General features: G+C 31.4%; 3 protein-coding genes across 3 annotated transcripts in view; 2 read left to right on the forward strand and 1 right to left on the reverse strand.

The window, feature by feature from the left end:
* Positions 1-225: 225 nt before the first annotated feature.
* On the forward strand, positions 226-3,797 carry LOTGIDRAFT_128992 (hypothetical protein; the record flags this gene model as incomplete). Its single annotated transcript, XM_009064579.1, has 5 exons — positions 226-349; positions 722-837; positions 2,494-2,598; positions 2,899-3,045; positions 3,648-3,797. 5 exons carry the CDS (start codon positions 226-228, stop codon positions 3,795-3,797), a joined length of 642 nt encoding a protein of 213 aa, XP_009062827.1.
* Positions 3,798-6,647: 2,850 nt separating this feature from the next.
* Positions 6,648-7,749, reverse strand: LOTGIDRAFT_57373 (hypothetical protein; the record flags this gene model as incomplete). The annotated part of the gene is made up of 4 exons (XM_009064463.1): positions 6,648-6,725; positions 6,985-7,102; positions 7,276-7,487; positions 7,651-7,749. Coding segments are annotated over 4 exons (507 nt in total), but the record flags the coding sequence as incomplete, so codon positions are not given.
* A 7,924-nt stretch (positions 7,750-15,673) lies between these two features.
* Positions 15,674-16,459, forward strand: part of LOTGIDRAFT_128880 (hypothetical protein) — a gene marked incomplete at both ends in the record, with an annotated part of 1,406 nt that continues 620 nt past the window's right edge. The window contains 2 exons of the mRNA XM_009064580.1: positions 15,674-15,883; positions 16,013-16,230. Of these exons, the coding sequence (XP_009062828.1) occupies positions 15,674-15,883; positions 16,013-16,230 (428 nt within the window). The remainder of the gene's footprint in view (positions 15,884-16,012; positions 16,231-16,459) is intronic.

Raw genomic sequence — 16,459 nt, forward strand, 5'->3', positions numbered from 1 at the left:
AATTAAACCGATTTGGTACCGGTACACTATTTTCAATGCATCGTAATTTTTGAACAACCTTTTCTTTGTGGGCTAAGTTTACATATAGTACGAGTTATTTCCCCTGAACAATACTTTTTCTTTGGAGGTGCGTAAATGGAATGACTGTAATGCGCATGCGTATACCACGTTGTATGTTTCCGGTTGGTGAAGACGTGTAACAAAATGTTGTCTGGAAGAGAAAATATGCTTATTTCTTGTTTTTCTGTATTAATTTTGATATCAAATGTTTCTTGCCTTTATTTTCATATCGGCGAAACACAAAAGAAATGTTTTATAGAGGAAATTCCCGATGAAACTATGGTTGTAGGTTAGTATCTTGTGTTTGGAAATTGTTGAATTGGACGCCGGTTTGTTTTATTCAATGTTTGTTGTCAATGAATTTATTCACCTCAATAGTTACCTAGTTTTGGTAATGGATATTTAATTACAAAAAGCGTTGCTTGGCTTATCAAAAGATAGAAGCTGCTGAAAAATTTATGTCCCTTTCGATTCTCCTCTTTGGCTTTTTTTGGTCTCCAAACAGCACCATCTGTTACATATTAATACCACTTGTCCGGGTGAAGAAATGAATAATTGACATATGCATGAAAGATGCATACATCATATTGTTTAAATGTTACTGTTATAGAGTGGTATATTTATATTTTTTCTACTCTTATGATGCAAAGGTTTGTTTCAGGTAAATATAAGGTTGAAATCTTTGATAGAAATGTTAATGATTATATACCAACTGTTTATGGGCTTGGTATGCATGTTGAGGTCCGAGATCCTGATGATAAAATCATCTTGTCAAGGGTAAGCATTAAGCTTTTTTCAGTATTGATGATAGATATCTATTAACCAATCCTTCCTTATTACAGGGAAATATAAAGTGCAGGTATATGACCACAGTGTCAAAGACTACTTGCCTTCAGCCCCAGAAATTGGCATGTTAGTAGAAGTAAGAGATCCTGATGAGAAAATTGTGTTGTCTAGGGTGAGTTGAGTTCAGAGGGAATTCAGTCCACCACTATTTTGTATCTTTCCTTAACATAACACGTCCTTTATAATTTCCACTTTCTAAGCTAGTTTTATATAGGATTTTTATTAGGAGTTTTTTATTTCAAGTGGTGGGTGACCTTATGGTTGAATAAATGTTTAGATTAATTTCTGATTTGATATTAGATGTGTTTTATTTATTACATGGGTGAAAGATTATACTTTATTTTGAAAAATGTAGTTTTTGACTTTTTTGATAAATTTTATTTGACACATTTATAGGTTTTCAACACCTTGTATAATAGTTAATTCCTATTGTACAAAAAAAGTACATATTTTTTTCAATTAAATGTTTCACAGCTGAAAAATCAGTGAGGTAAGCTTACCGAGGCTATAGGACTACCATTGTGTTGCTTAAAAATATACTTACATCAACATTTCAATAATTCTAGTCAAATTTTTGGAGACAAAAACTTCTGTGTTTTAACGCTTTAAAATATTAGTTTTTGGACAATGCCATTTTGTAATAGGGGTGTTGTGTTGAATTATGGCTGTATACTGTACTGTTTTAATGACCACATGCAATCTAACCACCCCTGTTGACAAAGTAGGTTGGTCAAAATAAGGGGCACAACCTTTGTCGGGGATATGATGTTCACATGTCATGGAATCCCTCTTCTCAGTTTTGTAAAGTGTTAAAGGACAGACGTTTTTGTCTCCCAAAGTGTAACTAGAATTATTGAAATGTGGATGTATGTATGTTTTTAACAACACAATGGTATTCCTGTAGCATCGGTAAGCCTACAGCATTGATTTTTTCGGCTGTGAAGCATTGAATTGAAAATTTCAAACATTTTTTGCTTTGTTTATACAATAATCCTTTTTTATATTATTTACCTTTGATAGAATTGCCCTTATTATGCTTATTGTATAACAAATGTTTCATGTGATAATAATGTAAGAATCAGATTACAGCTTTTGAAAATTTACCATCAAACTGATTCAGCAGCTTGTTTGTTTCTAGCTTTTCTAAAATAAACATTGACATAATGCTAAACTCCTTTTTGCTAACAGGCATCTAATCATTATGTTTCATATTAAATTTTTGACTTAACCTTAATCACATGAAGTTAAACCTGACAATAGTATTCTCACTTTTGAAAAAGTTTAAATAACTAAAAATTACATAGTTGCCTTTAATATTTATTGACTAATAGATTTAACAAATCACAACTAGTTTTCTTATTTAATCTAATGTTTTTTTGTTCATGTTTATCAAGTATGCCTCTATTCACGCTAATATTCAGATTTGCTAATGTTTTGAAATGTTATAACAGCATTTTGTTTACTTGTCAAACTTCTGTGGACACAATCTGGAATAGATCAGTTGTCTGAAGATCACACAGTGTGAATCTCTGAGAAACAACATGTTTCAGGTTCTGTTTTATTTCTATATATGATGTATATTTGCAGACCTATGCAGCAGAAGGCAGATTTACCTTCACATCTCATACAGCTGGTGAACATGTTGTTTGTTTACACTCGAACTCTACAGCCTGGTTTTCTGCTGGTCAATTGGTGAGTATTTCTTATTGATTTACATTACAATTATATGGCTTAGTCTGTAATAAAAGTTATTGTTTTGGAGCTTAGGTTAGATATGTTACTGAAAGGCATATCATGCACATCATCCTCAAGTCTACGAAGGGTGTGCAATACTGCTTGACTAAATTATTAGAACATGACTTAGAGACTAGATTGTGTTTATCTTTGACATACAATTGGCTAGCTTCCTGTTCCAGTGTCTAAAGAAATAGAGACCTTCTTGTGTGATTCAAAGGTCAAATCCAAGTTTATTGACCATATTGTGTTTTGCAGAGAGTACATCTAGATATTCAAGTTGGTGAACATGCTGTAGATTATCAACAAGTACAGGCTAAAGATAAGCTGAGTGAATTACAATTACGTGTTAGACAGTTATTAGATCAAGTTGAACAGATAACCAAAGAGCAAAATTATCAAAGAGTAAGTTAGTTAGAAAACATCCCTATTCAGTCACATGAGGCAACCTTATCTCTGCTATCTGAACAAGTAGTCATTTAAAATTTGCAAAGTCTGTTATGACAACAGTTCAGCTGATGTCTTTGTCTATTTATATCTCTTTAGTTGGGAAAAAATATCCACTAAATTTCCCGCTGCTATGTTTGAAATTGTCATGGTTGAAACAATGCATTTATATGTTCAAGTGGTGAGGAATTTAAAAAGATTTCAAAGGGATTGTAAAGAGGTTTTCTAAATGTTTTGTGTGTATCAGGGACACTGATAAAACAATTTGCACCATTTCAATTGGACATTTGTGGTTCCTGCGATTCTGCTATAATTTAGCTTTTTTATGATGCCATCGTCGCAAAACTCTGCTTATGCTATATACGAACCTTAGTGATATTGATATCATAAAATGCTTAATTTTATTTGAACCACACAAGTCTGATTGAAATTTGAAATGGTGCAAATTGAGGCTGAGAGTGTCTCAGATACATCAAAAGTGTTTTAAAAACATCTTTATAATCCCTTTAATGTTAATTTTTTTAATTAAATATACATAAAGATCTACATTAAATTTTCAGTATCGAGAAGAAAGATTTCGACAAACTAGTGAAAGTACGAATCAACGTGTATTATGGTGGTCTATTGCTCAAACTGTTATACTTTTAATAACAGGCTTTTTACAGATGAAGCATTTAAAGAGTTTCTTTGAAGCCAAGAAATTAGTTTAAATTATGTTTGTATAAATGTTTGCGTGTATGTTGATAAATATGGTATGATTCTCTTAAAATTGTTGGATTTGATAAAATTAGAAATTCATATGAAAATATGCAAAAGGCCTGTTCTTTTGAAGAGGTTATTTGATCACAAATTTTGAGAAAGATTTTGAAAAACCTGTAGAAATACCAACTTTAGTGTATTTAGATGGTCGTTTGGACAAAATTGTGGCCTTATTTGGATTGGTTGAGTCATCTTTCATTTGTGTTTAATTTATGAGATTAATTGAATGATGTAGAAAACTGAATTTCATCGTTATTGATTTGATTTTATTTTTAATCCACATGGATTTTGTCATTTCCTACCAAAACTTGTATGATCTTGTGATTTGTCCAAATATTTATGTTCTTACACCAGTGATCACCACCAGTGGTATGTCATGCAAGGAAATATTACAAAGGTAGTGAAATGATTTGGATTCATTAATCTGTCATTTTAAGTCTTGAACCCTTTATATTTTTTTTTATCATAGAAGAAGGGTTTAAGGGGGTTGGAAAAAAGTGGTAAAACCCCTAAAGCAAGGAAACTAGTCTCCTGTTTCAGTTTTCTCAAACTTGTTGAAATTATGTTCAAAGATTTGAAAGATTTCTTTTAGTGAACGAAGGAACCATATTCATCAGTTCAATCTGATGCTTGTTGATTGTTTGATTTATTTTGTTTGATTTATTAGTCTTGAGTTTAGTTAGCAGGATAGATGGTGTAAGATGGTGAAGTAAGATGTAAATATATAAATATTACATTTAAACTATACATTATATATAAATATTCATCTTGTACAGATATTTTATTTTTGTCTTCTCTCTAATTTTTTTCTGGTCACTTTTAATGCACACTAGTATAATGTTAAGGCACTTATTCCGACATTGCAGATCTCATTGATTTAGGGGAAAAAAGTAGGGATTGGTTTTTATGATAATATAATATTTATTAGCGTATGCTCCAGCGCCATAAAACAGGCCAGTCACTCAATATTACCTGCAACTTTTCAACTACACATAAGCTTCTGATGTAAATATTGATTAAGAAATGGTCTGATTTTCAAAGTCTTTTCATGCTAATATTCAGTTTCAATTCTACCATTATACTGTGGAGACCAAGGAGTATAGATTAATCTATACTCCAAGGTGTCGACTATGATCTAAAGGTCTCTTAATATGCATTGTAAATTGGTGCACATTGCCACTTAAAGAGAACAATATTGAATTAAATCATGTTATTTCCACATTATCAGACTCTACAGTAGTCAAACAAAAAGATATTTTCATGCATTTTGATAATCTTGTGTAATCAAAAGTATTCATCTATGTCTTAGATTATATCTTAAACATTGAAAGCAACTCTATGAAAAATGCAAACATACAATTATAGTTGGTTAAGGGTAGTTTTGTTGTTATATTTATGAGATAATTTTACAAATCACTAGTACTTCATATATTAAATATGTTAAAACATTGTTTGTAATTCTTATTCATGCTTTTTGTAGTTTGCTCATAGCGGTTTACTGTTTTAAAGCAATTTTTCATCGGTCTTAAACCTATATCATGTGTCTCTTTCCATAGCGTTTGTTTTTCACATTTTCTGCATTGAATATTTATTGAACTGACTATGATATACCAGGAAAATGTTTTATTTTGTAACATATTGAGACACTTTCAGACTATTTCTCAGATTTTTAAAATAATCACATTAAATTGTTTGAAAACTTGAGAAAAATTGTTTGAAAGGTAAATTTAGTTGTTGTCTATTTGAAACACATAATATTGGATTGTTGTACCCTCATCATTTCATAAATAAATTCCTTCTTTGTTAAATACTATTTGCTGTCATTCCTTTGGTTGTGCCTATATTGCTCTACTTTGGGTTTCACTATCCCACAATTCGTCATTGTTAGAACTGGTCCTACAATAATAATTTGATTGGTTAAAAGTAACCTCAACGATAGAAAGAGTAACGAAATGAGAATCAAATTGTCCTCATTTAAAAGGGGAAACCGCAATGCAACAGTGTTTGAAAGTCTCAAAACAAAAACTATGGAAGCATATTGCAGATAAGCTCAAGAGTATTTTGAATTCCATAACCACGAAATTTATTAAATGCACTTTACATTGATACATTTGACGAATATTGAAAATACATAATGACAAGAGAACATGTACCTTATCAGAATCCAGAGATCAACATTAACTTATCACAAGATGATAGATGCCCATATAAAAATAAATAATAAGTCTTTCAGTGAATATCATCACAGATTTATTTAATGAATAATGTAAAATATATTTCATATTGTGAAATGATGTATAACAAAACAATATAAATACGTTAAATTAAAAGAAATAACAGTTTAGTTCAGTAAAATGAAACGATCTTGTTACTTCACCTGATCATACAAGACAAATTGTTATGGTTTTTTTCGGTATTCGAAAATATCTTAAATTTATCACAGATTAATATCAAATTTAGATTAATTAATAAATTATTATATACATTATATTTACAATAAAATTAAATATCAAAATATCACAGAATTATCTCCCTTACACAATATATTTGTGTTATTTTTCGTTTATCTATAACAAATTGGATAACAAATAACAAAACAAACAGACTACTTTTTATCAGAAATTCAAGCCTGGTCATAAAAAAAATAAAGAGATCACATATATTCATTACCAATTTAATCAATTTAGAGCCCCATCCATAACAATAACAAGGGATGAGATAACAAATCATTTCAATTATAAACGTAATGTCCTTGGTCGCTTCATCTGTTTAGATTTACTGCTGGATCTCGAGCCACCACATTTCACCCAGTACTGATGTAGTTCTTTAATAAAATCTTTATGTAACATTGGTCTGTAGGCAGCGGGTTGACATAATTCCTGAAAAAAAAAAACATAGATGATAAAATTTGATCCCCGATTCAACTCATAAATAAATCGTAATATGATATAAAATTATCATCGGGACAACTGGTTATGAAATCGGCACAAGAGCTCAATGTTCTAAAAATATTATTTTTTGTACGGTTAAATTAAAAACATAAATCCACAGAAAAATGCCTTGTATCGAGAACAATCTTCTATAGATAGAAAGATGTAAGAGGACTGTAATTGTAAATTATGATGTTTTGAGACTTACCTTTGATTCCTCATAAAAAGCTTTATATCCACCATCTAGAATATAGACTTCTGGGTAATATAGACTAGGATAATTATCACTATTCAATAATCGGTCTTGAGATCGAAGGTAGCGCAATCTGAAAAGGGAAGCAAACATTTATTTAAAATACATCTCTGAGTCCAAAGCGCACTAGTTTATAATACGCAACAACAAATTGTCAGACTCAGTTTCAAATATAGATACATTCATATATTTTACGTTTTATATTGAAACTAGCAAATATTTGATATTATAAATGATAAAACTTACAAAGTTGGAGCTCTTTTCGATGAAAATTCACAATGAAATATCAAGATTCTAGGTTTATCTTGTAATTTTAATAAATTATCTATAGAATCTTTAATATAAATATTAACTGCTCCCTGGATATGACCACCATCATATTCATATGGATATCTACAATCTAGTATCATATAATTATTATCTATTGTCGGGTATTTTCCATTCAGCAAGTCCATAACCTAAAATGAAAAAAACAATTATATTATGCAAATACAAAATACTTTGAACGCAAAATTGTCCATCCATTCACTATTGTCAAAATTCAAAGCAATATCTCCCATCCAGTTGAATTAGTGTTACAATGAGCATGTTTTGTGAATTAAAGCATATGGTGTTACTTACCACTTTTGGAGAAATAGACTTGAGATCTTTATGTTTACCACATACAGTAGGTAGACTATAAGGTCGACTACAATCCGCTATTAATTCTACATCATCTGATAATCTTTCTACAGCTGATTTCACTCGTTCACTGTCGTTCTTGCAGTAGTCAATCTTTTTGGTAATTTTGCACCACTGAGGTGACGAGATGGTTTCAATTTCCATTAAATTCTTCCTCATTGCTTGTGATTTAGTACGTAGAGGGCTAATCGGTGGTGGGAGATGAAACTGAAAAAACAAATAATACAAGTTTAAAGAATGGCTATGTAAGAACCATACGTAGTTTCGTATGGAAGTAGTTATATCAATAATGTTTCATTGTAGCATCCATTTTCAGGGTATACAAACATATTGAAACCGGATTATAATGTTGTTTTCTAGCCATTCATGCACAAACCATAATCAGAAAAATCACCTAAAAAACCCCACAGACAATGTCTTTACTGGATTGCGAAGACAAGATTATGGTATTGAATACTCACAGCAATTTCTTGGTTCTCCATTTTCAATTCGTATCAGATTTGACTGGAACAGGGCAAGTAATAGATGTTGAATGATAGACTGAGAGAAAGTATGTATTTTATATACCAGTACATAGTTAATTGGTTAATGAGTCAGTACCATGGTTATAGTCAACCAATTCATTAGTCAATAGTCAATTAATCCCACTGTTACTAACCATATTATGGACAGATTGTTACAGATTATCTGACAAACCAGACGCTGATTGGGTTGTTTCTAACATTAAAAAACAGATTGATCTCATTCAGGTCGATAGATCGTCTGTTTGGAAAAATACACCTCTGAAGACCAACCTAATAGAAGCATATTTTTCATGATATTGAGCATGTGGTCCTCAATTATAAACCACAATTACTGCACCAAATGGTCCAAGGCTCAAATTGTTACTATTATATATTACGTCTTTACAAGTTGATAACGGCTTCAGAGTATATGTAGGCATATACGTATACATTGCAAATCATGAATGAATATTGTTAAGTCACTTTAGAAGCGCCGTTGCACAACACTTAAATACCATCCATTATCGAATATGTTTCAATGTTCAATGTTTCGATGTTCAAGCTAAGTACAAACTACTGATGATAATTGTAATTTATAATTTATATTTTTGTAACTAAGGCTTCGGTCATCATTACTTGAAAAAAGAAATTATTATTATTATGTTTCAATTACCTTTTTGCATGAGTACTTAAAAATCTCCATTTTCAAATGTGTCTCTTATGGCTAAGTTTTGCAAAGCAGCTATAATTGATTTTCCAAACCATGTAAAGTAAGATTTATTTATTCGTTGATATGTTAATTTAAGGCATATTATGTTGTTACGGTGTTTGAAATATATAAGAATACATGTAATCTTGAAGTGAATCTCGTTGAAAGCACACAATTTTGAACTTCCCAATGAGTATTTAAAATATGCAGTCATTATATTTTCAATAAGGTACCGAATAGCATAATAAAAAACATAACTTGTTGGAGACATTACACCTGCTAATTCCCAGCAGTGATTTACTGTCGGGTTTACAACTATCAATGTCATCAAGAACCTGACTGGGTTACCGTAGTTTAAAACTATTCATCAAATCAGGATTCAATCCAGATTTAACAGATTAGTGAAGTGGATTAGAATTATTTTCCGACAGATTTACAACTTTACTAATTAATTAAGTCGTTTTAAAATTCAAATTTTGTTTGAAACAAACAAATTTGGTTTAGTTTAAACACATTAATGTTGATTGCGTTTTTATAAACACCAGTATTCCTACAGAACCCGAGTCTGGTGTCTTCGATACAGTCCCTACTTTACAGACACAGTTTTTAAATTTGCTTTATCAAAAAAGTCAAAGAAAACCACAAATCTAATAATTGAACGTTAGCCTTTGTGTACATTTTCGACAAATTTTGTCTTTGAAGATCGAAGTTTCATGTTTCTCTTTTTAGCCATTTTGCTATCTCCTTGTTTTATTAAATGGAGTTGTCTACCGTGATTTTAAGTTGAAAATTCACAAAGTAAAATGTTGACATGTTGTGTTGACAAAAATGTTGTCTTATATTTGACCTATTACTTCATGATATAAGTAACATCCAATTCAATATATTTGAAAATATATAACTGACATTTTGCCTCTTTCATAACCAACATGCACTCTATCTTATCTTATGTAGTAATTGTGTGATTATCTTTTTACTTTAAGATAACAATTTTTAGTTGTGCCAGATTTTGTTTAAACACATTACTGTATTGCCTCAAAATCCCCAAATTTGTTTAAAATCGAGTGTTATTTGTCAATATGGAAGATTTTTAGACTTGTTATTCTGTCTATATGTTTGGCACTTGGATTACTTTATAGATGGGGTAAATTTTTGTCCATGGAAAGTTTTATGGAGACGTAACACTCTGGGTTTCTTCGTATCTATGTACAGTGATTTACTGTCGGGTTTACAACTATCAATGTCATCAAGAACCTGACTGGGTTTCCGTAGTTTAAGACTATTCATTTAATCAGGATTCAATCCAGATTTAACAAATTAGTGAAGTGGATTAAAATTATTTACCGACAGATTAACAACTTTAACTAATTAATTAAGTCGTTTTAAAATTAAAATTTTGTTTGAAACATTTAATTTGATTTAGTTTAAACAATTAATGTTGATTGCGTTTCTATAAACAACAAAATTCCCTTCCCACAGAACCCGAGACTATCACAGTGACCGTCTCGCATTGGAACTGTCATAATGTTTTAATTTTGACACAACCTATCTGTAGACTTACAAACATCATGCTGTAATCACATGGAATTTTAAATTTACAAGTGCAAAATGAACCCTAAGCATTAAGGAACCATTATCCAAAAATTACTCAATATCTGCCCATTTCTCTCAACTTTCATCTTCATGTATTTGAAAAGTAGCTCTAACTCAAATGTACATCTTTATAACACATAGCATTAGAAAATGACGTTAAATATCAATTTAAATCTGAAGCAAATGAGCTTATAAGACATAATATTGATATCCTTGAATCGCTCGCTCAAAAGCTAAAATGTTTACCCGTGAGATTATTCTGGAGAATAAATAATGGTCTTTAGTGTAAAAATATTGAACTGATTTTGCACCTTAAAGTGTATTAAACGTTGGCGGTTAGAAGATCAAAACTGGACAGAAACTTAGAATAAGGTCTTATAATAATATTGTTGTGGATTATCTAATGGAATGGTTATCTTGTATTATTACAAGGGTCCTCTTGACCTCTTCTATATAAAGTTTTATTATCTTTATATATATACAGATTATCCTGTAATAAAGTCAACCGCCCAGATTTTACCCCTAGAAATTATGAAAATATTGTTTATCTATATTATGGTTAGGTCAACAAACTTTAAAGTTAAAACTTTGAGTGGAAACCTTATTTCAAATCATCTTTGTTCTCTATATATAAATGTTTCGATAAAATAGTCTGAAATCCTCAAATATAAATTTCTTAACTTCACATTTCTACTATTAAAACTCATATAGAATAACGTTCATCGAAATTCAACCTCCATTCTCACACATAAGATTCATCACTTTTTCTGAGATTCTCTTTAAAATAGCACTGTATATTTGAGTTTAAATAGATCGTTTGATTGAACGGATTCACGTAACAAATGTGGACATGGCTAAAGTCTCTAAATTATTCAACACAGAGTTTGCTATGGTGTTCCCATGTCCACAAACCCCGAAGACTACCCTCTTATCTTCTTTTTTTAATAGGGTCTTCAGACTCAAGAATATTTCCACCTCCTCAGACTTTTTACCCAACAAGGATGGGAATTTGAGATAATGGAAGTCAAGCATTATCATCCATCGTTTTGTTGAACATTTTAATCTAGACGACTTAGTGAGACTCCCAGGCATATTAAGGTAAACGTCATATCAGGAGACAATGAGAAGATTTGGGATTGAATTGAAATCACTACTAGAAATAGCTAGAAGATAGTATTATATTGAATATGATGCCACCTCGGTATAAAGGGTATTGTACAATGTCTGTTATTGATAGCTCTCATTATCAAGTCTGATCAATATGTATTAAGGCTATACAGGTGATTCATTGAGAAATGTTATCGGATATATACAGGCAATGTGATATATCGGCGGGTTTCTTTAAACATGTGTGAACACGATTTCGACTCTTATTGTTGATTATCTGTTAAAATATGTTCTCATTAAAACTAGAGGTCATGTGATCGGATTAACGACTGAAGTTAAACAATAAACTTTGATATTAAATTTCATTATATGGACGATATAGAGGAAACGTGGTTTTACTGAGTACAATTAACATCTAGGGATAATCGGTGTATAATCAAAGCTCTGGTTAAAACAATAGTCACCCAGGTGAATAGTCCATGTAAAGGTGCGACCCTGCTGACGTAGTAATAGCCAAACAATAGACTTGTGGATTAGAGGTTGGACTAACGGCTGGAACTGATTCGTGTATACTTTCATCTCGTCGCCGGCTGTAGTGTTTTTAGCAATCAACGAATCTTTAATTTGATTAGTCGTGTGTCATTATACATAGAATCAACATAGTAACCACCACGACTGGATGTTCATATAAAACTAGTCACAATCAGTTGACCATCATTATCTGTGTTTTAGTGATTCAGTGCTCATCTCTCTCTAGGATTTCTACAACTTATACAACATGTCTTCGTTTTCATCTTTACTTGGAAATGGAGGTAAGCTAAAAATGATTTTTCATATGCCTACACATCGTTATCTTAAGGTATTTCGTCTTTGCATGTGTTTGATCGTATGGAATATTGTCCAAAATGCCTCTCTTATTTGAACTCCCAGTTTGAAATTACCTCCCTTGTCTTTCATGACCTAGCATTGTGACCTTAAACTTTATAATGGCGTTTTATTCAAATCTAATTGAGTTGTCTTTATGTTATACCTATTTGCCTATAGCATATGTATTGCAAATTAGTTTCTGACGATACTATGGCTGTTTGTGTTTGTTTTGAAGAAAAAAGATTTCAGATCGTTGCCAGAATATAGGTCAAATGTATACTTTATATACAGCTACAGGTTGCGTGAGAAATGAGGCATGAAGAGAAAGTGTTTTTTCACCCATGTCAAGAAAGATTTACTCCACCAGGGTATCAAAGAGGTGTTAGTCTACCCTGGGGTTGTTTCATTGTTTTATTTCAATAAGTCAAAGTAGGAGAAGAGCTCATCATATATTGTGTTAGGTAATAAGTGTTATTCGTAGACGTTCATCGGGTCAAAAGTTTAAGGTGAACATTTAATTATACCTTATAGATAGATAAAGCCAGCCCTCCTTGTAAATCAATCTGAATTGAAACTTGAAAATTGATAGTTATAGATATTTTTCGAAATTTTTCCCACAACATAGTTCATTTTCATCTATATGTATTACATTGCATTGTAGCACAAATATCGGCTATTTTTCATACCAACGAATGTTTTTATCGATTTGTATAACTAAGCATTTATAGCATTGTACTATAGTAACCACATCATTGCATAGTGGCAGTCACAGCATTGTATAGTGGCATTCATAACCATGCATAGTGTCGCTTTTAACACAGTAGCATAGTATCCATTATAATTCATTATGACATTCGCATTATTGCATAGCAAAATGTATAAAATTGCATAGCAAAATGTATAAAATTGCATAGCAACATTCATAAAATTGCATAGCAACATTCATAACATTGCATAGCAACATTCATAACATTGCATAGCAACATTCATAACATTGCATAGCAACATTCATTTTAAAGTTTCTTTTGTATCTTGTTAAAACTTTATGTCAAAAATTTGAACACAATTTCTCTGAAGCAATATTGTTAATTTGAGGTTATTTTTATTAGATTATCAAAACTAGATAGGATAGGGACTTTTTACATTAATGTTTACAAGTTGATGAGTTTGTCTCATGATTTCTACAAAACCTTAATTTTAATTTTACTCTAAAAATTTGTTTAGTTCTTAATCTGACTCTTATGGGAAATTAACTACGACTCTTAATCCAGATTAGATCGGGATTAAAATACGGGAGATCAGGATTGGATCATCAGGTTTAATGTCACCTCGTGAAAGGAAACTAGTTGAAATTAGTGTCAATGTTTTTATTTGAGAGATCAGTTTTGTTTTTACTTCCAATAGTTAATCAGGTTTAAAGAAGTATTAGTCAGACACTTGTTATTTCATGCCCCATAAACCTCCAAGACTTAGTTTACAGAGTAAATGATCCTTTCCCATTGACAGGCTTACAGCTTCACTAGACACTGATCAGCTTTACTGTATGTCAATATCCCTGGCATAGGACAAGATGATGTGTTCATTTTATTTCTGGATTTCGTTAGAGAAGGACTGAATGCATTTGTGGCTTGTGTTTTATATGTTGGATTTTAAATTTATTTGTTGGTAAACCGCTTTTCTGTACATGCTGTTGTAAATTATTGTGAGCTTTTCTTGAAAATGGCTGTTTGATTTGGATCAATATCAGTTCTGATTCACTTTGATACTACACAAAGCCAGACAAAATTACTGATTGATTTTATTTTTACCAGTTTCTTTATTTTGATTACTGGTTCAGGTTCTGATTCAAACAGTTTTAAAGTGTGAACATCTGAGATTTCTTTGAATATCTGGGAAAGTTTTTAACAATGAAATTAAAAGTTTGTTAATGGGGACTAAATAGTTCTATAAACATTGTTTTATATGGTTCACTAATCACCTCAAATATTCTACTGTATCTTGTACAAAATTCTATAGCTAAATGATATTTTGGCTGGATATGCCCTTGTTGTAATATACACGACTAATTGGTATATTGTCTATCCATCCAATCTGTTACCCTTCAATATACAGTGTGTTTATAACATTTAGACTGATAGGTGCGATCATCCCTGCTGCCAGGTGCTTAGTTTGTCTCGCCTGGCTACAAACACTCTGTTGTATATTATACCACATCTGGTAGGGGGTAGAAAAGCACATCAGGTGTTCTAGACTGTCATTTCCAAGTTGACGTTCAGTCTGACAGATCTAATTTACTTTAACCATGGATGATTTTAATGACATTTCTGTATCTTGTATGTATACGTTTTTCTTGGTATTTTACTGTCTGAAAACTGTTTCGCCTCTTTATGTTAGTGTTCATTATTCATGTTGTGTCATTTCAGATCGATTGCCAATGCCAATGGATTTCGACGATGATTGTGAAATGGATGCTGGAACAATTTTCTTTAACAGTCCAGATGGTAAAATGATGTCGAGTTCCATGACGTCGGGTTATCAGAGTTTTGAAGAAGATAAATATAAGGTAAGGATATTTTATGTCCAGGTTCTCTGATCTTTCATATAAACTAAAATAGAATGGGATGTTATGAAACAGTATCATTTTCTCGATATTGAATATTTTGATATTTAAGCTGAGTAGCTTGAAGCGGGGATTTTCATTTAGCAAATATCAGCTGGTGCATAACTCATTTTTCAATTTTATTTGAATTTGCAGGTTCGTGATGTAGAAATGGATATTGAAGAAAATAAATCTACACCTTCCGTAAATCAGGTAATAATTTCATCAATTATATTTTGAGGCTGTCATGCGACTGAGAATACTTAAAAATCACTCTAGAATTATTATTTTTTTTAAATCGAATTCAAAATCAGTAATGAAATGATTGGTAACGTCTGTAATTTGCAACTCAATGTCACGCGTAGCTCTAATGGTGTGAACGTGTCAGTTATAACCAAGTGGACAGGTAATATCTATGATAAACGGGATTAAAAGCTTTGCAGATCTGCATATAAAATGCAATATATTTAATTGTTGTTATTTATGTAGTTTCAGCTCAGTAAGCAACCGGGACTAAGAAGGAGTCTATCACTTGATATGAGAAGACGTATGATAGAGAACGACGTGACGTCATCACCATCTTATATGCAGAGACCAAGAAAGCTTATCCATGATTTCAAAAAGGATGATAAAATTGACGAGGAAATAAATATTGGAAGAGAAGATGAACGAATTAAATCAGCTGTAGAAAGATTATCAGATGATGTAGAATTAATAGCTGATTGTAGTCGACCTTATAGTCTACCTACTGTATGTGGTAAACATAAAGATCTCAAGTCCATATCTCCAAAAGTTGTAAGTTTTTTATCAGTAAATATTATAGTAATCTGAAACACAGCCTGTACATCATAGAGGATAAAAGCTTGTGAAATTCTGTAGTCTGTAATATTTAACCTGATTTAACTTATTTCTTTAAAATTTCAGATGGCAGACTTACTAAATGGAAAATACCCCACGGTTGGGAATAGCTATATGATACTGGATTGTAGATATCCATATGAATATGATGGTGGCCACATTCAAGAAGCATTAAATTTTTTTGTAAAAGAATCGATTGATAACCTGTTAAAACGTGAAGCTAATGAAAAACCAAAGATTTTAATCTTTCACTGTGAATTTTCTTCCCAGAGAGCCCCAAACTTGTAAGTATCTGATATTGGCTCATTAATTTGCCTACTTTTAATTAGCATACTAGGCCTATCTGAGCCTTTATTATTCTATATTAAACTTGAGCCATTAAATCTTAATTTTTGTGCTTTTTCTGGATATAAATATCAACCATTCGGCGCGCCATACAGGTGCGTACTATACACTGTTGCGTTTTATACTCAAAACATTACATTATAATATATAGGCACAGCTTTATGGAGC

The sequence above is a fragment of the Lottia gigantea genome (assembly GCF_000327385.1).
Source record: "Lottia gigantea unplaced genomic scaffold LOTGIsca_63, whole genome shotgun sequence".
NCBI lineage: Eukaryota > Metazoa > Mollusca > Gastropoda > Lottiidae > Lottia > Lottia gigantea.